Here is a 27180-nt window from a genome sequence, read left to right as displayed (position 1 = left end):
ATATGACAGTTATATTACTGACACCTAGTGACTAGTGTAGAATACTACATCAATGTCTTTGAATGCGTCTTTTGAATGCCTTATATTTGTATTTTAGTTCATTTAGCCATTCTTATTCTTGAAAATGCTTAATTTAGGCAAAATGTATGTAACATTAGCTTAAATATACATATTTTTGGACTAGTAATAGGCCGTATCCAACCACGAAACAGCATGATTTTATAATTAATATGTTTTTGGAAAACCGTGATCGAGTGAAGCCACGAAATTCGAACCACAACGTGGCAAGGGACCCTCAAAGAGCCAATTGACATTATTATTATTATTATCAGTCAGTCTTACAAGCTTGCACTTAATAACACATAATTATGATTAATAGCTTGAAGAATAAGTGAAATTGAAGGGATTGTGGAGGTCTTTTTATGCAGATGTTGGTACTGGTCATTCTCAACACTAAACGATGAAACACTTATTCTTGATTGATGATTTGTGTGTCCGTTAGTTTGCACGCACGACTAAACGTCACATTATTACCTCCGCAAAGCGCAAGCGTAGCGTGGAGGTTATGTTTGTCTGTGTCCAAAATAACTTGGGAGATTCCGAATGGATTTGGATGAAACGTTCAGGAATTGTCGGAAATGGGACATGGAAGATCTGATTACATTTTGGGGGTGATCCAGAATTCAAAATTTTCCCAAAATTCATCCTTTCCCTAAAAGTAATTATTATTACCTGCTAATACTGCCACAGTTCTCAACCGCTTCACCTCATTCCAACATAACTCATTCAACAAACATTCATGCTAGTAGCCGCAGCACAAAAATGTTTTCTTTCGAAACGCAAAATGCCTTTCATCTAAAGCAGGGGTCGCCACCTGTCAATCGTGAGCTACTAGTCGATCTTTGGGACTGCCGGTCGATCGCAAGAACATTTTGAAAAGAATGTATTATCACATCAGTGGCCTCACCTCCTGGAGAGCGACCAACAGGCACGCATTTTGTGCACTGAACACGCATGTACCCCTCGCCGCTATCCAGGCAGCAACCTGCAAGCCCCAGCAAGGAGCCCAGTCCCCAAAACCCGGCCATAGGTACACTAGTGCTAGTACACCGGCTCTCCTCGTACACCGACTTGCCCACTCACAATATGGGGGAGAACTATGGCGCTTGGCGGAGGTCTGCGCTCGCAGAGTACTTAACCAAAGCACAGATGGCAGTGATGACACGTAAGCACAACATTAGGAAACAAAACTAAACAGTTGTTTTGCCATATAAGAATTAATCCAGTCCAGTCCAGTTTGTCTTTGGCACAGTTGTGCCCGAGCTATCCTGTAGCGATGGTTTGTTGCTCTTTCCAGAGGCAGGATGGCACATCCCTTTGGTCCTCTTTGGAGTTTAGAGCTTGTGGGAACCGTGTCCTGTAATAATGACCACAAGGACAATTCCTTGTGGTTTTTGCAATGTGCTACAGCGGCCAGGCGAAGAGAAAAGAGCGAAGAATTGTATATATTTGTTTTTTATTCACACAAGGGGTTCGTGTAAACTCCAAAGGCGACTGTCAAAAGGAAACACTGTGCTGAAGTGCCGTAATATTTACTGTGGTATCTTGTGACATCCTGCATGACTGCTGTCTGAACCTCAAGTTTGTGTGTGTGTGTGTGTGTGTGTGTGTGTGTGTGTGTGTGTGTGTGTATATGTGTGTTTCGTGCAACTGAGGTTTTAAACTCTGTTTAATTGCTGTATTTGCTTGACCTGAAAGGTGTGTCGGTTTGTCCTAACAGGCATCCTCCACGGAGCAGGACTGTGGCAGCTTCCCAAACAACTCTATCTGCCAACAGAGGACAAATCAGCTGAGGCCCCCAACAGCCACCTTAAATATGTTTGGTATGACACCCCACCCCCAAAGGCAACCATTGTTCCTGCAGGTGTCTCATTCACTGTCGTGAAGCTCTGCATTCAAAGTGAGACATGTGGGGCTTGCTTTTCTTGGATCCTCTCCAAAATGTGGTGTTCCTTTTCTCCCACTTTCCTCTCATCATTTTAGCTGTCTTGAAGGCTACATTAACACCACCCCACTCGTCAGAGAAGTCTGTTTGACCTTGATTCCACACATGGTAGCCAGCCTGCCCTCCCTTGTTCTCGTCAAGCCATGTTAAAAGGTTTTTGTAAGCACCCTGCCAAAGCCTCCAGCTCAAAGTTGTGAGCCTTGAGTCTATCCAGAGAGATGCCTTCACGTGGAAGAGGGACACATTCCTCTTTGTGCCAGATGGTTTGGAGCTGGATCACTAAGGTTGCATGTTGCACCCAGCAGGCGTGGTTGCCTTCAGCTTCAGCATCATTGAAATCTGATCAGAGCTCAGCACTGCATCACATTTTGGCATTTCTTCTAGTAGTTCCTCTCAGTGGAATGCTTATAATATGAACATGAAAGTTTATTAGAGGCCTGTGTCTCCAGAGGGTTGGAAGGGACCGCATTTCATAATTAACTTTTCCCCAACGTAGCTTGGTTTCCATATTTATGAAACATATTTTTAATAGCAGCCGGTGATGGAAAATGGCAAATCTTAAATTCAATATTCCTTTGGAACATTCCACCTTAGATGTCGACCTCAGAGGAGTTAGTGATATGAAAAAAAAGGATGAAAATACATGAACGCTGAGAGAATTCTCCCTTGTGGCGTTATTCTTTTCGCATTTGCACTGGTTTCCATCAGGCGTCCATCACTTCGTAATACTACTACAGGTAGCTGTTTGAAGGGTCAGACTGTTTGAGCCCAGTTACACTGAACAGAATCAAAGTGTCCCCGGCGCTGCTTCTCACATCTGCCGCGCAATTACAGAACCTGCCTTCCAAAGTAAACACTCTGTCAGAGCAACATGGCTGAACACTCACCTTCCTGCACACACATTTCACCGCTGAGCATGTGTGTAATAGGAGCCACACGTTCATGTAGACGTATAAATTACAGGATGTATGCGATCACGTCACTTGTTTGCGTGTGCTGAGCGTATTGGGGCATTTGGGGTATGGTCCTTTATGGGAAATGTGTGTATCATTTTTATGTCATCTTGATGAAAGAGACTGAGTATAGTAGTGTGCTTCACTAATTCCATCCTAACTAGCCTTTTCTCCTGTCTGGCTGCAGGAAAATGCTCCAGTCCTTGGGGCGCCCAGAGCTGCACATGGCCCTGGAGGTGACCATTGTGAGTGGGTCAGGCCAGGAACATGCTGGCTGTCTGCTGCTCACCTTGGAGGTGCTCTTTGTGGTCAGCTTGAGCGAGGACACCCAGCAGCAAGCCTTCCCAATCACGGAGGTACAGGAATGCATGACCACGCAGAACTCTCCTGTCTGGAGACTAAATGTTGCAGCTGCATCCTCTACAGGTGGAGTGTCAACAGGAGGCAGGACGGCAGGGTGAACTCATCCTCACATTACAGCAGCACACAGTAGCCAGCGACACAGAGGTGAGACCACCGACACGGGAAAAAAATGGATTAATAATAACTACAGATGCTCAGTACTGGCTTTCTTACCAATATCTGATATTGTCCAGCTCCGATACTGATATCAACCGATACGGATATGGCAGCAGCTCTTTCCTCAAACGAATGTTGCATATTGAACACATTATGCTTTTTCTAAGTTAACTAAAAAGACCAAGAGTGACGTCCTTCCTCTCAGTGTAGCGACACGACTACAGCCGTCCCTCACCACATCGTGGTTAGGATTTTGGGGCTTCACTCTATCACAGTTTTTCAAACATATATCATTTCAAACATAAGTTAATCAATTAAATATTCTGTTTTATTTTGTAGTTGAATATGGCCTGTTATCTGTCCAAAATATGTATATTTAAGCAAATTGTACATATTTTTTGCCTAAATCTATATATATATATCTATAATAACACGGGCTACTGTTGCAGCCATAAAACCACGACAAGCTAAAACATAACTCTGAACCCTGACGTCGCTTCCTGTCCTCCACACGGATCACATTTACTGTGTCACACGAGCACAAGTTTTATTTGTCTTAAATGGCTTAGTTTTTCTGATTATATCTACGATATTGGGTAATAGGAATGTAACCGTGACTATGGGTGTTTTTTCATGTCTATAGGGCCCTAGTAATGTGCATGCACCCATTTAAATTTTGCAAAAATGGAGGAAAATGAAGTCAAACCTCCGCAGGTTTCAAAATCCTTTATTATTGCCCATCCTGATGTCACATCCTATCCGGGGGATGTCGACGTCAGTGGGTCCCACTGTGTAGTAATCGAGTGTAGTAATCCCGTATCCTCTCTCAGGGTGACGCCGTTCGAGAGCGTCTATCAGAGCAGCAGTATCAGCGCCTGGTGCAGTACGTGAAGCAAGCTTCACACTATTTCCCCGCCTCTGCTGCATCTCTGCAGCTGCAACCTCCAGTGACAGTTGCAGAGCCGCCTCCCTCTGTCACCAAGTCGTACCGCTACCTGGTCGACCCTGCCTTCGCCAAGGTTTTTGTCAGCAAGTTCACCACGGTAAAGAATAAAGCCTTACAGATCGGATTCCACTGATATGCTCACACATCTCAGATTCATCGGATGTACCTTTTACCTTACGTATTAATGCAAACCACACCACCAAGAAACCATTTCTAGTCATCCATGTCTGCTGAAAACTGCCTTTAAAGAATTTATATTTTGTAAAGCACAGCACAAATAAACAGTTTCTATTTATAACTTGTGAAGAAACTATTGTCCATAATATAGTAACAGTATATATATATATACTGTATATATATAATGTTTGCACAAACTCCAGCTGCCAAGCAAAAAAATTCTAGATGATGTAACATTACAGTAAGGCTTTTCTTTTCTTTGTCACTGTGCATTGAGGCCAATCCTTCATGTTGTTTTTGCCTTTGCTACTGTTGTGGTACCTCTGGAATCTGTAAGGTTTCAGTACTATAGCTTTAAAATTCTAATATATTTAGAGAACACTTTTTAATAAAAAAAAAAAAAAAAAAGTACATTATTGAAGTTGTACAGTCCTTGCATGTCCATTCATCATTTCTATACCGCTTGTCCTCATTCGGGACAAAGGTGAGCTGGAGTCATCCCAGCTGACCTTGGATGAGAGGCGGGGTTACTTGGTCAATGATATTTGTTGTCACTTTCCATCACATTGTTGACATTGTTTCACATCTGACCTGGAGGAGTTCCGTGAGGGATGTTGGCGACTTTGCTTACTTCCTCTTGACCTCACGCTGCCATCAGAGGACACTGTTCGGGACACACCAAGTTGAGTGACGGTGTAAAACCCCAAATATATGTTTCACAGACTCGTAATATCAACCACAAATCCAGGCAAAAAAAAAACATTAGGCACCTCAAGGTTATAAATAAATGGAATTTTGACCAAGCAACCAGCAAGAATTCTGACCGCCACAGACCAAACACCCACTCTACTAAACTGACCTGTGGAGGTCGTTGGACAACTACTCAGGCTTCAACGTTCACAGGAAATAATAAGATTAGAAACTTCAGCTACAGTTCTGTGGAATGTGAAGATTCTGGGTTCCTGCTTCTGTGTGGCCAGCAGCAGAGAGGAGTCCAAAGCTGAAGTGTTACGTACCTGAGTATGTGGAGAAAGAAGCTTCCTTCTGACTCTGCCTCCTTAGCAGTGTCTCCTCTCTCTTCAGAACCGCCATGTATTTGGAGTAGGACCACGATAACTGAGGAAACATGAAAAATCACACTCGCAATTTAAAGTCGTAATAATAAGCCACTGGGTAAACTACTGGTGTGGCTTGAATGACTTTTTGGTTTCTAGCACTATTTGCATTGTTCGCCTCCCTAAGTGAGTACACGATCTTACTGGTTCTGTGGAATACAACGGCATGTTTCTCTGTGTCGTTGACAGTTGCTTTTCACTTCCTCCTCCCCGATCTCTCTGATTGTCCATGTCTTCACTCTCACTAGAACTGGAATCTTTCTGTTTTAGCTCAGCCTGTACAAAGAAACGAAAGAATGAACTTCAACTTTGTTTACAAGTGATAGCTACACAAAGCAACTCACCTGGGCTCTCCTCTCCTCCTCTTCCTCCTCCTTCCTCCTCTGTCTCCGTACTCTGGCTTTATGTTTGGCTCGTTTGTCCTGCAGCATCACCTGGAGATGACCTGCTTGTACGCTCCTCCTTAGCTCTTGGAACTCAGGCCAAAACCTGAGCAGCTCAGAGAACACTGACATCTATCAACACAATGGATCACATGGTGTATCATATGCTGGAGACACACACACACACACATTAACACACCACCTGTGCCTCTCTGAAGATGTAGGGGCCCAGCTCATGGCGTTTATCCAAAATGTGCTGCGCCTGCTCCAGAGGGATGTCTATTTGCAGGGCTGGAGGTGTAGACGAGTTAATGAAACAGTTGATGATGGTGGAGATTTTTTGTTGAATTGTGGCCTCTGTGCTGTGAGAATGACACAGGTCCTGTTGGGAGGTACAGAAAGTGGCAGAAAACCAAAAAGCGAAGGGAAGTGCCATACCAGCTGATACTTCAAGAAGTATGCTGTGTACATTGTGTACTTTGTTTCTGAGGAGTGAGTTATGACAGTGTCGTGCCGTCCCAAATCCATCACTGTTGCATTTTGTGGAAATAAAAGCCTACAAATATAAAAACTGTATAATAACATTACAGTAGGTCAAAGCTCCTACATGGCACTATTGGCTTCATGACTAAATATTTCAATATAAATGCAAGCTGGAAAACTAAGTAGCTATCGGTGCCTCATTTCGCTGCTAAATTAATGCCGACTCAGCCAACGGCGACAAGGAGTTGAAGGTGATACTGTGTAGCAAGTAACGTCTTGTAAGTCTCGACAGAGGCACACAGAGTCTTGATGCTCCTTTGAAACTTTGTCCGTGGCCACTGTGGCAGTGGTGGCTCAGGAGGTACAGCAGGTCGTCCAGAAACCGCAAGTTTTGGTGGTTTGATCCCTGCTTCCTCCATCCCGGTCACTGTTGTGTCCTTGGGCAAGACACTTCACCCACTTTGCATCCAATGATTCCCAGAGCAGCTGGGGTTGCAGATGTAGATTACCACCACCAGTGTGTAACAATAATGGGATCGCTGCAAATAGCTTTGGGTACCTTGTAAAAAGGTGCTAGATAAATATTACTTTATTATTATTATACCTTAATACACCATCAGAAGTGTTTTATTTCCAATACCACACACCCATTTCACCGTAGCGCTGTCCACAACACTTCCTGATTATCAACCAATCACGGTCACTGCGAGCGAGGTGCAATCACGAACAGCAGAATTCTGCCCATCACCACGGTAGGACCCAAAATGGCAGAAACTACTTTTCCACATAGTTGATTTTTGGCGTTTTATTCAGGTCCGTGGCTGTCACAAACCCCCCCCTTTTTTTTTTCAAATCGCTTCAACTGCACTTTTCTGGTCTGGGAGGGGGGGGGAACCTTCCACATCCTCATCTGAGATCTCCAACACGACCGAAAAATGGCAGGACAGAAAACGACACTTGTCCAAGGGCTACATTTTCAGCATTTTTTTAAGTTCCAGGCGGGGCTGTCGCAAAATCCCATTTGATTATTTTGTTACTTGCACCTTTTTGGTCCGGAAGGTGGGGAACACCAACCACACGATCATCTCGTTTCCAAGTGGTCAATTTTCAACCTTTTTTTTTTTCAGGTCTGTGGGTGTCAGGAAATCCCATTTTTTCAAGTGGCTTTAACTGCACTTTTCTGGTCCGGGAGGGGGGGAAACCTCTCACACCATGATGGGGAGTCCTGTAAGGACCCAAAAAGATCAGAAAACACCACTTTTCCAAGGGGTTGCTATTCTGCATTTTTTTTCAGGTCTGCGACTGTCACAAAATCCCATTTTTTCAGGTGGCTTCAACTGCACTTTTTTGGTGCGGGAGGTGCGGGAAACTCCCCACACCCTCTTCAAAATGGCAGAAAATGACACTTTCCCAAACAGGAGGTGTGTACCAGGTAGGAGCGTGCAGATTCTCATAATATCTCCTGGACAAAGCCATCTGGGATAAAGTTTCTCGTTCAGTCGGTTTATGACGTCCACCCAAGCCTAGCCAACATTGCACGCCTTCGGACTGGTAGTGCAAGTTGTGCCAGAAGGAGGACACCCTGGAGCACATTTTAAGCAGTGGCTCAAAATCACTGGGGGGAGCCGGTACCGTTGCCACCATTAAAAGCGTTCAGACTCCATCTGCACATCTATCCAGCTCAGCAAGGCCCCTGAATAGGTAATCACCTTCATTGGAGCGGGGCCAAAGACAAAACATCACCAGCCTAAATCAACAGGGAGCTCCTCTCCACCGCTCGCAACTGGCAGCTTAAAGTCGACCTCAGAAGACAGCTAGACTTCCCAGCTACAACCACTTACAACCACTTCTCTGCGCAGACGGGATACTTACTCCGGAGTCCATCAAACAAGTGACTGTCCTGGAACTAACTGTCCCCTGGGAAGACTGAATCAATGAGGCCCACGAGCATAAGAGGGCCAAGTACACAGAGCTCAGTGCTTAGTGCAGGAACAATGGCTGGAAAGCCCGCCGTGAGCCACCAGAAACATACTGTACTGGAGATACAAGACACTTGGACACAAGCCGGGGACTGATCATCCCCAGCTGGCTCACCGGGACGAGCGTGAATAAAGACTAAAGACCTGCAACACCCTAAGACCCCGATTTCTTCACTGATGATGTGTCCAAGTAGCACCAGAAGGTGTATTCCAATTCAAATTTTATAGCTCACATTATACAATCAATTATAAAAGGTTAAGGCAGTCGTCCATTGCCTCATTGCAGTTTGAGTTTCATGGATTCACTTTATCACGGTTTTTAAAAAATATATTCCATTTATTTATGGATTTATTATTTTTATTTTATTTGTAGCAATTGTATTTGTATATGACACTTACTGAAATACAGTCCTTGGGACTTAAAAACAAAAAAAAAAAAAGTATATACATTCGTCCCTTGCCACTGTGCAATTTGAATTTTGCAGCTTGAATGCATGAGCTGCTGCTTTGTGTTGTTTGTTGCTGTACCTTGTACCTCTGCACCTCTTGCCAAAAGAGCACGTCATTCTCCAGGAAGTCACCCTTCACAGACACAAAGTGTTGGAACTGCAAACAGGAGGCAGGGCTGAGGAGAAGCTGTCGAAATAGAAGAATCTCCTTGGAGGAACTCATCCACAAGCCCTGACTCTGTCGGGAAGAGTGAGCGGCATTTTAGGTCACTGGAAGTGCCCGGCAATAAAACAACAACAGTAACAATGCTGTGCGAGCTATGAGCTCACACAAAACTGAAATAATGATGCTCCTCCATAGAGAAGATGCTCTCTGCCAGTGATGACATCAGGATCATAAAGATGAAAGTCACGATCATGTATGAAAAGTCCATCCTACAGTATAATCATGCTGCTTCCAAATGTTCATGTTTTATATCTGTGTCGTGCTGCCGAGCAGCAGGGATGACAACAGAGCTGCATGAGAACACTCCAAAGACTATTAAAGCCAGTTTAGTTATGCTGATGCTTTAATCGTATTTATCCTGGATCCCATTTGGGAAAATTAACCGCAAGGCCAAAATGAAGTTTGACAAAGCCAGCCCTGAGAGCCAAGTGGTGAAGTAAATCACATGTCTGCAGGCCAAAAAATGCCTTCTGTGTCTCCATTCCAACACTGTGGATGTCGTCTTACCTTCCAGCCTTCTTTTCTTGTCTTGTGTCCTTGATAGCTGGGCTGTAACACACATACGCAAATAGATTAGTAAGAAATAGAGACAAATGAAAAGACAAATTCACAGATGACCTCTCAATGCTGGACTCTTCTTCGGGAAATGACTTCCACAGTCACTCTTCTTGTAGAGTAATGCTAATCTTCAGTCCGCCCTATTCCTGACCTCTTTACCATCCTTTACGCCCTTCCACTGCTCTCCTGTCATCCTGCATGTAATGCTAAACTACCACTCCTCTTTGGTATCTAATGAGAGGACTCATGTTGGCCAAACTCTGTAAACTTGATAACATAATGAGGCAGCGCAGCGGAATCTGTGGTTTACGTGTTGCCACCTGATGAGGCAACCTGAGAGAGAGACTGAGAGCAATGACTGTATTTAGTGGTTTCTCACATAGCAGACAACATGACGTCTTATCTCAAGGCCATTAGGAGGCAGGAAGCAAAGGCTGCATGGTGCATGGAAAGGAAGTCCAGGCTGGCAATCTGCACTCAGGGACTCTCAGAAACCAGTCAGCAAATGCCAGAAGTGATAAATGGATGTGTTGGTATAAATGACTTGTTGATAATTAACAACATTTATGGCCTCAAAACAAACTGGAACACACCAAATCATTTGTCCTCCAAATTAAAATGAAGTTCACATGGAACCCATGATCGCAGCCTCCTGGGGACATGCGAATTCCCGTCTACTGGTTTTAAACTGCAAGAATTCCCCCCCAAAAAAATGGCCTCACAGCCCTGATCTCCCAGCTTCCACACCATCCTACAAATACAAGACAGTATTGTGTTTAATATCCAACGTATCTGAAATACGTCTAGTGTTACTGGAGTTCGCAATAAAGTTCAAGTGAGCACGTATACAACCGTATCTAACCGTTCACTCTTAAAGTTAACTTTGTAATGGACAAGAGTGAAAACAGCGTACTCATCTGTGTTCACTGGTTCCCAATAAGGGTAAAAGTGATGTTAAATAATCTTTTATTCATTTCATTCATCATTTGAATGTACAGTGGTACCTCGGTTAACGCCCGCCCCGGTTAGCACAATTTTTGGTTAACATCCAAAAATGTTTGCAAAAATTTTGCTTTGGCTTGCTTTCGCCCGCTTGGTTAATATGGCACACGGTTTGTTTACGGCGCCATCTTGGATCACGCGCCCATGCCAAAATCTTGATTTTCTGCATGTGAAATTGTCGTCTATGAAATGTGTTTTGTGTTGAAATTTATGGGTGTCGGGAACCAATTAATTGGATTTGCATTATTTTCTATGGGAAAACTTGCCTTGGTTAGAGTCCGTTTTGGTTTGAGTCGGACCTTCTGGAACAGTACAGTGACGTTAACCAAGGAACCACTGTATTTCCCATTTTCTGCATGTTAAAGTGTAATTACTCTCTATGAAATGTGTTTTTTGTTCATATTTCTGGCTGTGTGGAACGGATTCATTGTATTTACATTATTTCCTATGGGAAAAATTGCTTCGGTTTTTGTTTAAATTTTTTCTGACCTTTTAGAATTGATCAATCATGAAAACCGAGATTCCACGGCAGAAGCAAATATGGTGCGGAATCTCAATGCTTGAGGAAAAAACATTTGCAAGAACAAAAAGCATTTGCACACCAGTGAAGCACAAAGACATAAACATGTAAAAATTGAGGGCTTTTTAAAACAGTGGTACATGTATGCTTTACATTTGACCTGTATTATCACGTATTTATAAATAATCACCTGAGGGTGAATGAGATGTGCTTTTTGAGGAGGAAACAGCCTATTTCAGAGAAAAAAATTATAATAATCCGCAAATTTGCGGGGCCGTGAATGTTGAATTGTAAATGTGCGGTAATAATATAATATAAAAATACATGTGTTTATTTATTAATTTTAATATAATGTATTTGTCATGTATTGTACATATTGTAATAGATGTTTTATTATATTTATATTTTTACAACGTGTTTTATTATATTTATATTTTTAAAACGCCCAGACTTTCGGGACACCCTGTATAAACAGTCCAATTATTTTTTAAGCAGAAAGAAAGCTTTTTTTCCCACAAAAACAATAGTAGCAGATGTTCTCGACTTATTTATTATATTGTTATGACCGGGATTTTGGAAAAAAAAAAGTCTACCTTTGGTTTGTGTTTCTGTCGTTCTATGAACTCTGCGGTGGCCAGAAACTCAGGCAGCCATGTTTTCTCAATGTGACTCCTGATGATATCCTGGATCGTCACAGTAGCTTCATTTGACAGACAATCAAGTTTCAGACGCTCCCGTCCACCTGCCAGGTGCAATATCTACACAAACACAGAGAATGTTGACAGGCCACTCCGTCGTAGGTGGATGAGGTTCTTCGCCAAACCACATGAAGAACAAATGAGGCTGCAGATTAAGTCGGATAAAACATTCCCACTGTGGGAAACCAGACGTCTGTCATTTCCTGACTCATATGATTCACAACATCGTTCCCACAATCTCTTTCTTCTTTTATTCCCCTCGTTTTGACTTTCTGTCCGGCTGCATTGATTCTGTCTTCCTTTTTATCATGCCCATAAAAAGACTGCATACCCTTCTTAAAATAACAACTCTTGTATTTGTTAAACCAAGATACATGTTTTCAGAAGATTTCACGCATTCAAAACAAATGTAAATCTTTTCTAGAGGAAGACAAATTATAGTTACTCAAATATGATCCAGTTGTTTATACCATACTGGTATAAATACTGGAATTATGAATAAGAATTGACAGACATAGAACAGACGTGTTTATTATTGTGGTTGGAGCTTGAGTGCGTGTTACAGAATTACTCTGTGAGGTGTTTCTAATGTTTTGCACCTCTAACGTAGCTAAAGGTGGTTATCACCAACTGGAACAACAGAAAACTGGAAATTGTAGGAATAAACATTATGACTTCAATAACCCTGCAATGTGCAATATTAGCCGGGAATGTGATTTAGCGCTTGTACAGGATCTCATTCGATGACCAAGTGTATAATGGCATTCCCATGTCCGTGTGTCCACAGAAGTCAGTTACCACATTTAAAGTGCCTCATCCCTTTACCTTGCCTCTCCACTGCATGCCCCCCTGCCATTACACTGCAATGTAGAAATCTAACTTTATATTGCAGATTTAGTCCGCTACCGCCTTGTGGATTCAAACCACAAACTTCTCCCTCTCCTCATTTAAATTCTAACCATGTTTTTTATTGTCTGATCCCTCAGTGACACCCTGTCCAAACTGTCAGCAGCAAGTCTAAAGAATAGCAGAAGAGAAGAAGTGGAATATTGCATTAAAGCCACAGAGGCCTTCGTTTATTAGATCTGATATCAAAGCCTCAGTGGGAGCTTGCACTCCAAATCTGGATTGTCATGTCACGGGCACTTTGTTTACCGCCTGTGTGTTTCTTTCCCATGAACTTGACAATAATTCAAACTATATTGTCTATTTCACCGTCACGAAATATGAGCAGACTCTCAACTTACATTACTTTGCTGCTCTGCTGTGGCAGGACTGTGGATGCTGAAAAAGTACTTCCTGTTGAGATATCTGTTTGCAATGCGTGAAGATCGGTCCTCTTTCGCTGCTTTGTTCCTCGGAGGTGTCCTCCTGTACTGCTCCAGGTCCAGCCAGCATTCCAAGTGGATGCTGACAACATATATTTCAACAGAGCACTTTCATTTCACACACGTGACCTAAACAAGTTCAATAACAAGACGTTTTAAGTGTTTAAAAAATGACGAATATAAACACTACATTGAAAAAGAGAATTAAAAGCAATTGTATTTGTATATGACACTTACTGAAATACAGTACTTGGGACTTAGGACTTTAAGACTAAACAAAAAAGTATGTACAGGGATCCCTTGCCGCTGCGCGCTTCAAATTTCACAGCTTCACTCTATCACGGTTTTTCCAAACTATAATAATTAATAAATCATGCTGTTTCGTGGTTGAATGCGGCCTATCATTAGTCAAAACATATGCATATTTATAAGCAAATGTTACATATGTTTTGCTTAAATTAAGGATTTTCAAGCATAGCAATTGGTTAAATGAACTAAAATACAATATAAGGCATTGAGACGACACATTCAAAGACGTTGATGATATGTAATGTTCTAAACTGGTCATATGTGGACTTAAGTCATATTTGGTGAGACAGACACAAGCGCACAAGCACACACACACACACACACACACCAGACTTAATTGCCAGAACAACAGACTTTTATTGCAGGTTTGAATGATCCCACAACAGGCACAATAATCCCAAATAAAAAGAAGGGCTCCTGTTGCGGTCGTAACCCACACCAAGCTAAAACTCAAATCTGAACCCCCGACGTCACTTCCTGCCTCCCCTCACTCAGCTCCCTTAGGAAACACGTTTTCAGCAACACACACGAGCACAAGTCTTATTTATCACTTAAATGGCTTATTTACTCTTATTACATTTACTATATTGGATAATACAAATGTAAAGGTGACTATATGGATGTCATTTTATGTCTAGAGGGCTCTAATAATGTTAAAAACAGTAGTTGCAAGGTTGTAAACAGGTTTGCTCTAACAATTAAAAATATTAGATTTATAAATCAGGACTCCTACTTTGCAGAAATTCACTTCTGACGGTCGGGTCTGGAACCATTAACCGTGATAGATGAGGGATTACTGTCGACAGTACCTCTTAAAAGTGAGTACACCCGCCATGTTTTAGAAACCCTTTTTATTACAGTATTTTAATATGCAGTATACAGTATATATACTTTAGAGTACTGTATTGAGTGTACAGCTTGTATAGCAGCATAGATTTACTGTCATACATAGATTGTTATTGTTATTGTCTAACTAGCCACAAACACAAGTGGGCACCAACATAAGCACATGACTGTGAAGTGTACCCGCTGTGAGGTGTACACTGACTACTCTAAGTTATATCCAAGTTTACTTTCTATATTATCGTCCCTTGAAAGCGGCTGTTGAAATGTGACTCAACTGACCTGGCGTCTTTATTCTGAAGGAAGGACATAAAGTGCCAGATCTCATGACGGTGGCGAAGCAAGGAGCCTAAACGGTATCCTTGGTACTGTCGAGGCACATTGGACCAAGAGTTGAGGGCCCCTTTGCCCTGAGAGAACAGCTCGGATGAAGTATTATATGGAGCTGTCACGTCCTGCTCTACCTGTTTACAAAACACGTCATCAACAATATGTGGTCGTAATGCCACGTCTAATACATTTGTTTTCAACAAAGACCCTGAATCACCTCTACGTTAACGGGCTGTAGTGATGACGCTAACGTTACTGTTAGAGTTGTGTGTAGTACTGGTACAACACAAGGATTTCCTTGGCATAATACAAACTAGAACAGCGTGTTTTGCTCGAGTGCATACATTCATGTACAAGCTGTTGCTTTCAGTCAGCTCCAGTTTATTTCAGTCATTCCAAGTTAAGTCCTAACGAATGAAACACAAATCTTAACTATTAGTAGGATTGCGCCCTCTATGTGGAGGGTCTTTACAGATAAATAGAAACACAATGTACTGTGTTTTTCTTCAACTGTTTGCGATAGTGGGTATGCCTACATCTACTAGCCAGCATCTCAGTAACTGCAACAAGTATGCAAGCTTTTATTGTTGTGATTTTAGAACAGTGGTTTAAAAAAGTAGGCTACACTGCACAACTGGAGGAGGAACCCCAAAGCAAAAAAAATAAATAAATTAAACAACACAATGTGTTATGGAGCAAAGAGAAAATGTTTGGATAAGTTCTTTTTCCATGTTGCATCATGCCTTGTGGGGGCAAAGCTAAGTCACTTGGAGCATTTCTTCTTTATGACACCAGTAACACAAGTTTTGAAATGGCACACTCCAAGCGTTAAAGTGTAGTGCTGGACGCACAGAAAATAACGTAAGTAAGTAATTGTAATGGAGCAGAATATCAAACCATTTTCATATTATTTCCATTTGCTCTTAAGCTAACTGTCATTCTTGGCTATTAGCTTACATCCATCCCATCATTAGGGTCACAGTAAAGTGGAGCTTATCCCAGCTGGCCTCGGGCAGGGTTCCTGGGCCGGTCACCACCCAATCACACATATCGACAAACTACCATTCACACCTATGGACAATTTAGGGTCTTCAATTGACAGGCTTTTTTTTTTTGGATGTATGAGGAAGGCGGGTACACCTGAGAAAAACCACACAACATACAGACTCCACACAGGGCTGGCCTCCCTCGATCTGCTGTCTCTTGAGGCTAGCATGCTAACCATGCTAACCAACATGCTAGGCTCCAGTGCAGCCGTATTGCACAACACTAACACTGACATATGAGGTTAAAGATGTGTCATAAATATGTAGTGATTCACAATGCTAACTGACCTGTTGCATTTGCGGTTTAGATTCTGTGGACAGGCTCTGAAGCTCCCTGTATTCCCAGCTGTCCACACAGCGCTCCACTTTACGCACGCGCACCTAAACAAGTGCAGACAGAGGATGAACACTTGAACGTTCCTTCCAAGAACCTGTTGAGATGATAATTCTTGCCAAAAGACAACACATTACATTATGACAACATGTAAGTCAGGCATCCAAACATTTTCCAACGAAGGGCCATGTTGATTGATATTCTTCAGCTGTTTTTTTTTTTTGCTTAATTACATGCTAAAAACAGTGCAATGCAGGTCAAAATGTTCCATGTAGTTAACAATATAGAATCAAAGCAAACAGATTGTATTTCTTTTGTTGTGAGATGGTGTTTAATATTGTGCCAGAATATGCCGCAGGCCACTAACAAATGAGCTGTCGGACACAAATGGCCCCCAGGCTACATTTTGGACTCACTAATGTTGTTGTTTACTATTTGCACATAATATAAGCGAAAAGAAGCATGACCCGTTCTTACCTGCAGGAAGGAGTCTTTGTCCGTGTCGACCAGCACAGTCCAAGCCTCCATGAGGATGTTTAAGGTGTGCTCCTCAACTTGATCAAAGAGCTCTTCAAAAGCAGGCATGAGCTTGTCATACACCTCCGTCCTGACCTCCTCCGTGACACCAATGCTCCTCCTGGCAGAGCTGAAGAGATATTTGGAGTACAGAAGCTGACAAAAGGAGATGAGAGAAGAAGTTATTGAAAGCACCACTGCTGAAAATGTCAACAAAAACTTGTCATCTTTAAGCTTTGTTTTTCTTTCCAGAGATTTACTTGGTTTTCATTACAGACGGGCGATTCAATTACAAAAATTACAAAATTAATGTGTGTGAATGAATTTGTGTCCTTGTCTGACTGTGTTCTGCCTGCTCTGCCTGTCCTTTTGTTGTGCTGTGTGAGTCAGCAACGTGGACGTGCCATTTTTAATTGCATTTAATCACTGCCTGGAAAATTGCCACACAAACATCTGATGTGGCCAGAAAAAAAAAGAACCATACTTGCTATGCAATGTAATGTGAATGATGTATCCATTTCAGGTGACAGCTTGTATAATTACTCACATGGACTGGTGCATTGCATTGGTGGGGAAATTGGAAGTAAAAACTTCTATCCAAAAACTACATTACATATTTTATTGTTATTTTTATTATTACTAAATATATATAAATATATATAAAAACAAATGAGTATGTCGCTTAAACATTGTCAGGAAAATATGGGTTGTTATTTTACTCATAAAATGTTCTGAATGTATTATTCCATTAGATTTTTACTAATATTAGTGCACGTTAATGTCACACTGATATGATTATCTGCTCGATCTTAGAGGCCTCTTGTCTCCAAAGCAAGTCCTCCACATGCTTATCCCCTGATGCAAATAGGTTTGGGTGTCTGGGCATTTGAGTCTGCCCTTCTTCATGCTAAAAAGTTAATATAGGAAACCACATATGTCGGGGGGGTGTTAGCGCGGAACCTTTTTGTTGTCAAAGCAAAACTCACCAAGCATCTGTCAAGTTCAGATTCACGGTCTCAGATTTAGCGACATCTTTGGAAGAAGCCATGAGACGTTAAGATGTCTCCCTTTTCGGGACGGCCGCCTGAAATTGTATCTTGTCGCTTCAATCAATCACACTGTAAAATAAATCTAAGACAGTGAGTCTGAAATTGACAGATGCTTGGTGAGTTTTGTTTTGACAACAAAAGGGTTCCGCGCTAACACACCCCTCCCCTCGCATATGTGGTTTCCCATATTAGCTTTTTAGCATGAACAGTCAGACATTTCTCTAGAAGCTGTCTTTTGAGGATGTCTTGATTTGTCTCCTTGCCTGCAAGTTTCATGAACTTGTACCTCTCATCATTCTCAAAAAAAGTTGTCTCGTCTCTTGTCTATTTTGAAGCCAGCAGCAGATTTCACCTTGACGAGCATCTTTGATGTTTGTGTACCTGAGCCACTCTCTGCACTCTGTAGGGATCCAATCCATCCTGGTAGAAGAGCTCATGATAGTGCTGGAGGTCAATCCAAAAGTAAACTGCATTTTCCCACCGCTTTCAGTGAAAGAAAGTACTAATCATCAGACACTGATTGTCTGCAAACACCATTAAACATACAATGCACTAGTGGGGTTTGTTGCATCATTTCAATGTTTAAATTCAATTTCCATGCACTGCATTGGCACTATTACTTATACCTGGTTTCCAGACTGCTCACAGAAGTGGGTGAAGTATGAGCCAGCATGAGGGTCGACAAAAAGTGCATGCAGCATCTTTTCCATTATTGTGCAGTCTAGTGATTGACATCTGCCAGAGTTAGGCTGCTAGTGAAAGTAAAAAACAATGAACAGTTCACATTAACATAACGCCACTCAACCTACCTTTATTTTTGTGTGCTTTTTGTGCTTTGGTCTCACTTTCTATGTTCCTTCCCAGCTGCACATCTGTTGTGTAATATCCTAATACTCTTACCTGCATGTGAACAGCATGTAGGGATCCACCCAGCCCGCTTGTAGTTGAGAGTGGAACTGGGGTCATTAAGGCATACGAAGGGCTGACACACCACTCTCGCCACAGCTCCACGTCTTTTTGAACATACGGAGATGTCCAGTAGCGAGGAAACCTGCAGGGGCAAGAAGGGGTGACCTAAAAATGTACTGTAATCCAATACAATAATATCAAAAATCAGCATAAATATGAATTAAATATAGTTATTATTGTTAACCACTGGGTTTAAACTGCACTGCATCACTCTAAGGTGTATTAAAATTGGTGTATTTAAATTGTCTGTGTTGTCGCTAAAGCAAGATCGACAGGAGGATTGCTGTTGCGTCTCCAGTGATGCAGACTATGCATTGGTCCGTTGTGGTGAAGAGGGAGCTGAGCCAAAAGGCAAAGCCCTCAATTTACCGGGCCATCTATGTTCCGACCCTCACCTATGGTCATGAGCTTTGGGTAGTGACTGGAAGGACACGATTGTGGGTACAAGCGGCCGAAATGAGTTTTCTCCGTAGGGTGGCTGGGCTCTCCCCTTAGAGATAAGGTGAGAAGCACTGTCATCCGGGAGAAACACTGCTCCTCCACATTGAGGAGACAGATGAGGTGGCTTGGGCATTTGGTCATGATGCCGCCCTAGGGAGGTGTTCGGGTCATGTCCGGCCAGTAGGAGGCCTCAGGGAAGACCCAGGACACATTGGCGAGACTAGGTCTCTCAGCTGGCTTGGGAACGACTCGAGAGGAAGAGCTGGGCGAAGTACCCAGGCACAGGGAAGTCTGGACTTCCCTTCTTAGGCTGCTGCCCCCGCAACCCCACCTTGGGTAAACAGAAGACGATGGATGGATTAAAAATGTAATTAGAATTGTAATGATATAATAAAGCTTTTCAACATTGTAAACTAATATTTAAAATTTTGACCTGATCGGATTTGATTTTTTGACATTAGATTGTGCGAGAGTAACGTTGTCACTGGCTGATGCGTGTATACCAGCACTTGGCTCTGATATGTTATATGTGCAGGGCAGTACATTAATGCAATGTATCAGTGGAGCAAAATCGACTCAAAGCTAATACAGAAATACATGCAAAAATGTCATCTTTATCACTCAACGCTCACCAGTAGGAGATGAGTGACTCTGTGAGGTTGGACTGTATTGCACACAGTCTCTCTTCTGTCCAGCAGAGAGAGGTCGTCAGCCACAGTGTGGCGAGCAGCTCCCTGTTCAGACAGTTCTGACTGCCGCTTCGTAGGTAGCGACTCCTCATTACATCCAAAAAGCTAATACACATACCAAAATAAATCATATAAATGCATTTTGAATGACAAGCACTAGCACTCATCATCTGCTCATATAGTGAGTGTATATTTAAACAAACAGTACAATGTCAATAGGGTTAGATGATGCCGTTGACATTATCACCTGTTCTTGCGCTCTCCGTTTTGTATAGTTTTCAGTCTCTCAATGTCCAACCACAGATTTAACAACTTGCCTCCTGGTGTGCCTCGCAAAAACTCCTTCAAGCCATCAATGCCTGGTTTGTTGCCTTGGCAGCAGGTACCATAGCAGCAAATATCCAGGTCAGTTTCCAATCCCCTGCTCCAACGCCCCTCAGACAATGTTTTTTCACATTCTCGCTGTACTTTCCATCCACTCGATCTTTGGAATTCTTGAAAGTGTTCTTCCTGCTTCTCGTCAAAAGCACCTGACCAGGCTTTGCACTTGCAGCATCTATCTGTGTTGGTATTATGCGTAAGGTGAGTTGCGTTTGCTTGGCTCTGTGCAGTCAACATGGATAGAGCATCTTCAATCACACGTTTAACCACTTCTTCAGCCAGGTGGTCCACATGTAGTTCAGAAACCTCTTCTTGAAGTTGCTTGTCTCCAGATGGAGCTGATGTCTCTGGGGTGTCAATGCAAGCACATTTCAGGTTTGAGGTGGAGGACGAAGAGAAGCAGAAAGAGCGTTTGGAAAAGTTGGAGGAACATCTGGATGATTCACTGCAATTTGTGTGCATTTTTCTGCTCCGGTCTGAGGACACTGGATGATGTATTCCCACACAACCTGTAGCAATGAAATACTTCACATTTAGCACACAGCAACTGAGGAAGCCTGCTCAGATGAAAGGCTGAATGTCTTCTATGACAACCCAAATAGTCCAATGCCAAACTATCTAGTCTTCGAGCACGAACTGGTAAAGCCTGCTCTGAATTTCATCTGAATTTTCAAATTAAATGCAGAATGCATGAATGTACACTGTACCTTTAACAGCGGTAATGTCCTTGTGAGCCCACAATCCTCTATGCGGATTTAAGACATTGTTCTTTCCTTTGTCACAGCGTGTGGGCGATCGGGTGGATAGACAAGAGCTACATGTTCTCCTGGGGATATTAAGATCATGTTCCCTCTGAAACAACACTTTGGATATTCTGCAAAATACCAGAAAAAACCCCAAAAAGACAATAACTATACATTAATGACATTTCTGGATTTTGAAAATGTCACTCCACTTGCCAGAAAACATCTTGATGATCCCCAAGACCTTTGGGAAAATACTCTGTGGTCTGACGAGACAAAAGTTTAACTTCTTGGAAGGTGTGTGTCCCATTATTTCTGGCATAAAAGTAATGCTGCATTTCAGAAAAAGAACATCATACCAACGGTAAAATATGGTGGTGGTAGTGTGATGGTCTGCGTCTGTTTTGCTGCTTCTGGACCTGGAAGACTTGCTGTGTTAATGGAACCATGAATTCTGCTGTCTACCAAACAATCCTGAAGGAGAATGTCCGGCCATCTGTTGGTGACCTCAAGCTGAAACCAACTTGGGTTCTGAAGCAGGACAATGGGCCTCATTCACAAACATCTTCTTAAAAGTCTTCTTAAGAACTGTACTTAAGAAGGCATGGGTTGGAAACTGCGCCACATTCACGACACGTTCTTAAGTAGGGATAATCGTTCGCACCGGTGTTCTTAGGTTGATGAATGCCAACTGCGATGCCCGTGCATGTAAGGCCTAATTTGCATAGGTCACCGCCTATTATTTCCTATATAAGGTAAAAAATGTGCTGTGCGCAACAGGCAGCTGGAGGCGGAGATGGCAACGCGCAAGGGCAAGACTGAGAAGCAGCTGGACAACAAACAGAAGAAAAACTTCAATTCTACTGAAATAGAGGTGCTTTTATAAGGAGTGACCGAACACAAGACCACCTTATTTTCACGTGTATCCACCGGTCATCAGGCCATCCAAAAAGAGTCGGCATTGGAGCACCATTGCAGGAAACATAAATGCTGTTTCCACGGAGAAACGCACCACCGCAGAGGTTAAAAAGAAGTGTTTTGACTTAAAATAGACTCAAAAAAAAGATTGGACTGCACCGGAGGGATCTGGAGGAAATGGGAGGTGGGCCATCAATCAGAAACCAAACCATTTTGGAAACTCTAGAAAATATTTACACAATCATGATGGAAAAATAAAGTCAAAATACATAGTTTGTGTGTGACAATTTATTTTTTCTGGGTTACATTTGATTAGACGCTGCCTAATTAATACAGCAGCCCCGTGCTCTGGCTCAAGACGTGGCTGGGGGGCGCATGTCGTTATCTGGGGGTGCTACGTGCATTCTCTCTCTGCGCAGCGCACGTCCAGCCAGCTACTTTTTTTTTTTGATGAATTGGGATTTGAATATATATATTTATCGATGGAGTATATTTTAGTTGTTTTGATGATAAATAATTGTTGGGATATTTTATTTGCGCTACATTTTTGGGGATCAGGTTGCAAAATTCATCATGAGGGCGATTACGCATTGAAAGCGCAAGCTTTGCTTGTGCGTAAGAGTCCTCCTGAGCGTTCGTAGAATTTGTTCTTAGATCTAAGAACTGTGAGTTGAGAACACGTTTCGTGAATGCCAAAAATCTTTGTAAGAAGGCTTTAAGACCACATTTGTGCGTAAGAACGTTTCGTGAATGAGGCCCAGTGATCCAAAACACACCAGCAAGCCCACCTCTGAATGGCTGAAGAAAAACTAAATGAAGACTTTGGAGTGGCAAAGTCATGACCTGAGTCCTTTTGATATGCTGTGGCATGACCTTAAAAAGGTGCTGGAAAACCCTCCAATGTGGCTGAATTACAACAATTCTGCAAAGATGAGTGAGCCAAAATTCCTCCACAGCGCTGTAAGAGACTCATTGCAAGTTATCGCTTGATTGCAGTTGTTGCTGCTTAGGGTGGCCCAGCCAGTTATTAGGTTTAGGGGCAATCACTTTTTCACACAGGGCAGTTTAGGTTTGGACTTTTTTTTCTCCCTTAATAATAAAAACTTTCAATTAAAAACTGAAATTTGTGTTCGGTTGTGTTGTCAATGACTAATATTTGAATATGTTTGATAATCTGAAACATTTAAATTGGGCAAACACTTTTTCACACCACTGTATGTTTATTAACATGCTTATGTTTTATGACTCAATGTTAAAATAAGTTTAAAAAATATTCATTCATTTTATCAGTGACAAAGCATATTATTATAATGAGCTGTTTTACCTTACATTAAATTTTTGGCTTTTTAAAATGTTTACAAATACTGTATTTCAACTTTCTTCTTGTACTTTTCTTTCTCGTACTAGGATTACATTATTCTCATAATATTTTCACTTTATTGTCATAACATTATAGCCTTTACCCAACCTAGTTTTCCTAAAGTCACAAATTAGTTTTTCCTTTAATATTTCAACTTTACGCAATTTTTTCCCTTAATATTATGGCTTTACTCTCTCAATATTTTGTCTTTATTCTTCTAAAATTATTGCTTTTTTCCCCCATTTTTGCTGTTACTTTTCTTATTTTATAGTTTAATCATGTTCTTAGAATGTGCCACACTTTGGACACCGCTTATGGAAATAAAGTCCTAATATTATGAAAAATGATGAAGATTAAAAGGAAAGTTGGCCTTTTTTGAGAAAAAAACAGCTAAAGAGCATAGATCAAAGCTGATAATACAGTATGCTTTTTCACCTATATCACAAAGCTGAAATGCATTTTATCCTTGAAACATATAAAACTTCTGAACATTGCTTTACAAAATACCAAAGCGGCCCTTGCGTTCTTTAATTTTTCAATATGTGGCCCTCCGTGGAAAAAGTTTGGACAGCCCTGGAACAGGAGAACTAGACACAACGCTGCTTCAATCACAGTGCGAACACAAAAGTGACAGCACAACATGCTGCATAATAACAATAATAATAACAATTACATTAACTCAGTTAACTCTACAGAAGTAGCTTTAGCAACTTCTTATAAAGCAATTGCCACAAGGCATGCTGTGAAGCCGGTAAATACTTGATCGGCCCAGCCTCACAAGGATTCTACCTCCCGAGGCCCCCAGGTAAGGTGAGTTTGAGACCCCTAGTCTACAGTGTACCTGTACTCATGGTAGCAACTACTTTGAAGGAAATATGGCAATCTCTCCTTCCTGATCCACTGTATCCCCTGTTCTCTGTCCAGGCACTGCATGAAAAGGGAGACAGTAAAACACTGATAGGAAAAAAAACAATTAACACACTCCTGATATGCAAATAGGAAACATTTTGTCTACGTACGGAGACAGTGTAATGGTTGTCCACTGCAGGGGGGTTTGTTTTTTTAGTGAGGCCATTAGTGATGAGTTGTGATTTGCTGTGTTCAAATGCTGTTCTGATTGTGTTGCATGTGATTTCAGCTGCTCTGCTCGCCACCTCAAACTGCTCAGTCTCTTGATTATACAGCAAAGCCTGTGGGAAAGACTGTCAAGGCAAAGGTCAATGAATAGGATTTTTTTTTCTTTAAAAAAAAATGTTGCCTATGATAAAATGTTACTTTACCGGCAGACTTAAAAATGTGTTGAACACATGAACAAACAGATCATCAGAGGTCAGGAAGTTCTCCTGCACGTAAGTCAAAATGCATTATTAGCATATCCAACCATTTTGTTCATGGAAGATAAAACCTGATAAAACTTGTTCTCACAAAATTGTCAAGCGTAACTTGTGGAAACTCTGTAAAAAAAATAAAACAAAGTTTAAACAAGTGAATAACATTTAAGAGTAACGTTTTGAAACATAACTCTTACCTGTGGAAATCGCAGCACTCATGGTTCGCGCTTCACAAACATCCTTACTGTATTACTGCAGGGAAAGGCCGCTCCTGTTAATACACAGTGCAGGTTGCTATGGAAGTAGGCTCTCTTTGTAAACATTGGGGGCTGGGGGAGTCATAAAAGTTGAGCAAAAAACAGATAGTAATGTGTGAAAATGCTTTGTCTTGTTGCATATATGTTGCAGTGAACGGAATTTCAGTCATTTGTGACTGTGAGACGTCCTTTCCTTACCCCCAGGATCATTAAAGTATTTCTCACTCTGACAAGTACTGTACTTAAGTCGAAGAAAAGAAATGACATATGCGGTAAAAAAAAAAACACTAGATGTCGCCAAACACTTACAAATGTTTTCCAGCGCTCAGGCTGGCAGAAAATAGTTCATCACACAAAGAGCAAGCGGAATTATTTAAACAAATCCAGTTTATTTAAAATAGTCTGAAAACACATCCTCAAAACACACTAACAGTAGATTTTTTAAATACTTGCAATGAGTTTACACCAAATTGCATATACCTCATCCTTTCACATGCTTTTGCTTTATTTCCATCCACAAAAGAAAATATAAACAAATTCAAAATAAATTAAGAAGCAAACAATGACAAAATAATAACAGCATAAATCTATAATATCATTAAAATAAAAATAATTTTTTTAAAAAATGTAAAAACGGATACTTACAATGTTGTTGATATTTCATTTATAATGTAATCTTCATGCGTTATAGACATTTTACAGATATAACTTATTAAATATGTCTATTTTGCCTCTAATGGTAAAGGTTAAAGGTCAGTATCTGGTGTGACCACCATTTTTGCATGAAATACTGCATACGCCGATCCAGAAGATCCCAAACAAGCTCGCTATCTTCAAAATGTCACCAATACTGTAAATTGCACCGTGTGTTGCCCATACCATAACCCCAAGGCTACCATGGCCACTCTATCCAGAACACAGGTACATTTTATTGATGGTATTTTTAATGCACAGAGGTACTGCTGTGTCATTCATCCACAAGCATCACTTCATGTTGCAGCAAGACAATGCACAGCCCCATGTTGCAAGTATCTGTGCACAATTCCTGGAAGCTGAAGTTGGCGATAAATGAATGCAACTCTAGACAGAAATAATAGTGACATTGCAGAAGCTTGTGTAAAGAACAAAGCTAAAGGCGGTACAACAAAATATTGCACTGATTACCATGAACTCATATGGATCGCCTGCATTCTCCCTGGTAGCACACAATGAATCCTTTGATTTTTTTATTCATCATTTCCATGATGTACATTTTATGCATGTCATGATGTCATAACGTTGTACCGTTGTCATGATGATGATCCACATTATCACATGAGCATTGTATTCTTTTGTAGAAGATAATAGGTGAGCTCAATGAGTCCAAAGCCACTTTGGGTTTCTTTCCAAGTGCATCATGGTAGGTGAAACTGCAGCAGGGAGAAGCAGGAAAAGCTGTGAGAAAGAAGTCCGTGCCATCACTCAAATTTATTAAAGTGATTGCTGCAAGTAGTCCCTAATCATTCAAATGATTGACACTTTATTTGCTCTGATTGTTTGGCCACCAGTGTGGTGTTTAGGAATTACTTGAACTAATTACATAGCAGCGGGTCATGCCCTGCATGGCACGAGTTTGACACCCCTGATCTAGATTGATTCAGCTAGTTTTTTTTTCTAAACAGGGAAATACCATCCATCCAAACATATCTTCCTAGCAAACGCTTTTGTGTGTATTTTTTTCAGTGGCGAAAAAAAAACATAAATTCATTTATGGAACAAAGAAAAGAGAGCTTACAAACTGTCCACTTGCACAATGGATATGGTATAAGAAAAAAAAAATATTTCTCAAATTTCTATCTGAAGAACATTTTTGAGTGTGGAGGGGAAACGTACGTATATTGCTTGCTGCCGTAAAAAAGATCGATGAATGGCGTAGATGACACATGCCTAATATGTGACCGCCAAAAAATAGGCCAACCGGATGTAGATGTGTTCTGCACGTGCATAGAACCCAGTTGAATAGATTGCATTACAGGTACGAATTGCACAGTGACAGTGACATCCCCTCTAGCATCCAGTCTAATACAATACCTGTTGTCACTTTCCAGGCAACTTCACGTCAAAACTTAATTTGTGCCGTTTTAAAGTTTTCTTTTATACATTCTTCGCATTCATATTTTTTCGATTTGTAATTCTTCCCGCTTCTCTGTACTTTTCATGTTGTCTGGCATCAGGTAATCTTGTATTATTTCATACATTTCTACCTTTGCTTTTATTTGCTATTACATTATTATTACAATATTCTATTAAACTTCTCAGGTTTAGTCTTCATATTTCATGATGG

The 27180-nt window shown here is 41.4% G+C and overlaps 2 protein-coding genes across 5 annotated transcripts in view; one reads left to right on the top strand and one right to left on the bottom strand.

Annotated features, from left to right (window-relative positions):
• Positions 1–6866, top strand: part of LOC129185227 (intermembrane lipid transfer protein VPS13B-like) — a 319375-nt gene extending 312509 nt beyond the window's left edge. For 2 of the 4 annotated variants that reach the window (XM_054782024.1, XM_054782023.1), the window contains exons 65-68: positions 1781–1883; positions 3146–3314; positions 3385–3465; positions 4308–6865. In XM_054782024.1, coding sequence (XP_054637999.1) covers positions 1781–1883; positions 3146–3314; positions 3385–3465; positions 4308–4556 — 602 coding nt within the window. In that variant the 3' untranslated portion in view covers positions 4557–6865. Of the gene's footprint in view, positions 1–1780; positions 1884–3145; positions 3315–3384; positions 3466–4307 lie in introns of those variants that run through there. The other 2 variants (XM_054782025.1, XR_008572043.1) reach the window with 2 other exon arrangements.
• LOC129185257 (regulator of G-protein signaling 22) lies at positions 4567–24864 on the bottom strand. The gene is made up of 24 exons (XM_054782077.1): positions 24798–24864; positions 24695–24723; positions 24550–24612; positions 24289–24471; positions 24111–24196; positions 20956–21122; positions 20115–20757; positions 19811–19972; positions 18669–18819; positions 18395–18520; positions 18150–18251; positions 16681–16875; positions 16158–16250; positions 14776–14957; positions 13261–13423; positions 11909–12073; positions 9743–9784; positions 9089–9247; positions 6301–6480; positions 6060–6230; positions 5860–5991; positions 5617–5716; positions 5192–5264; positions 4567–5104 (listed from the first exon to the last, which is right to left on the bottom strand). Exons 1-24 carry the CDS (start codon positions 24817–24819, stop codon positions 5014–5016), a joined length of 3480 nt encoding a protein of 1159 aa, XP_054638052.1. The 5' UTR covers positions 24820–24864; the 3' UTR covers positions 4567–5013.
• Between the last annotated feature and the right edge of the window lie 2316 nt (positions 24865–27180).

This window comes from Dunckerocampus dactyliophorus, chromosome 7, assembly GCF_027744805.1.
Source record: "Dunckerocampus dactyliophorus isolate RoL2022-P2 chromosome 7, RoL_Ddac_1.1, whole genome shotgun sequence".
Taxonomy (NCBI): Eukaryota; Metazoa; Chordata; class Actinopteri; order Syngnathiformes; family Syngnathidae; genus Dunckerocampus; species Dunckerocampus dactyliophorus.
This window is presented reverse-complemented; position numbering and strand designations above follow the sequence as displayed.

Excerpts from the sequence above, each read along its gene's own strand:
- LOC129185257 (XM_054782077.1), bottom strand. The coding sequence starts at position 24,819 with ATGAGTGCTGCGATTTCCACAG. Across the intron at positions 19,973-20,114 it reads AACGGAGAGCGCAAGAACAG|CTTTTTGGATGTAATGAGGA; the intron begins GTGATAATGTCA and ends TATGTGTATTAG. Across the intron at positions 18,521-18,668 it reads TACATGCTGTTCACATGCAG|CAGCCTAACTCTGGCAGATG; the intron begins GTAAGAGTATTA and ends TACTTTCACTAG.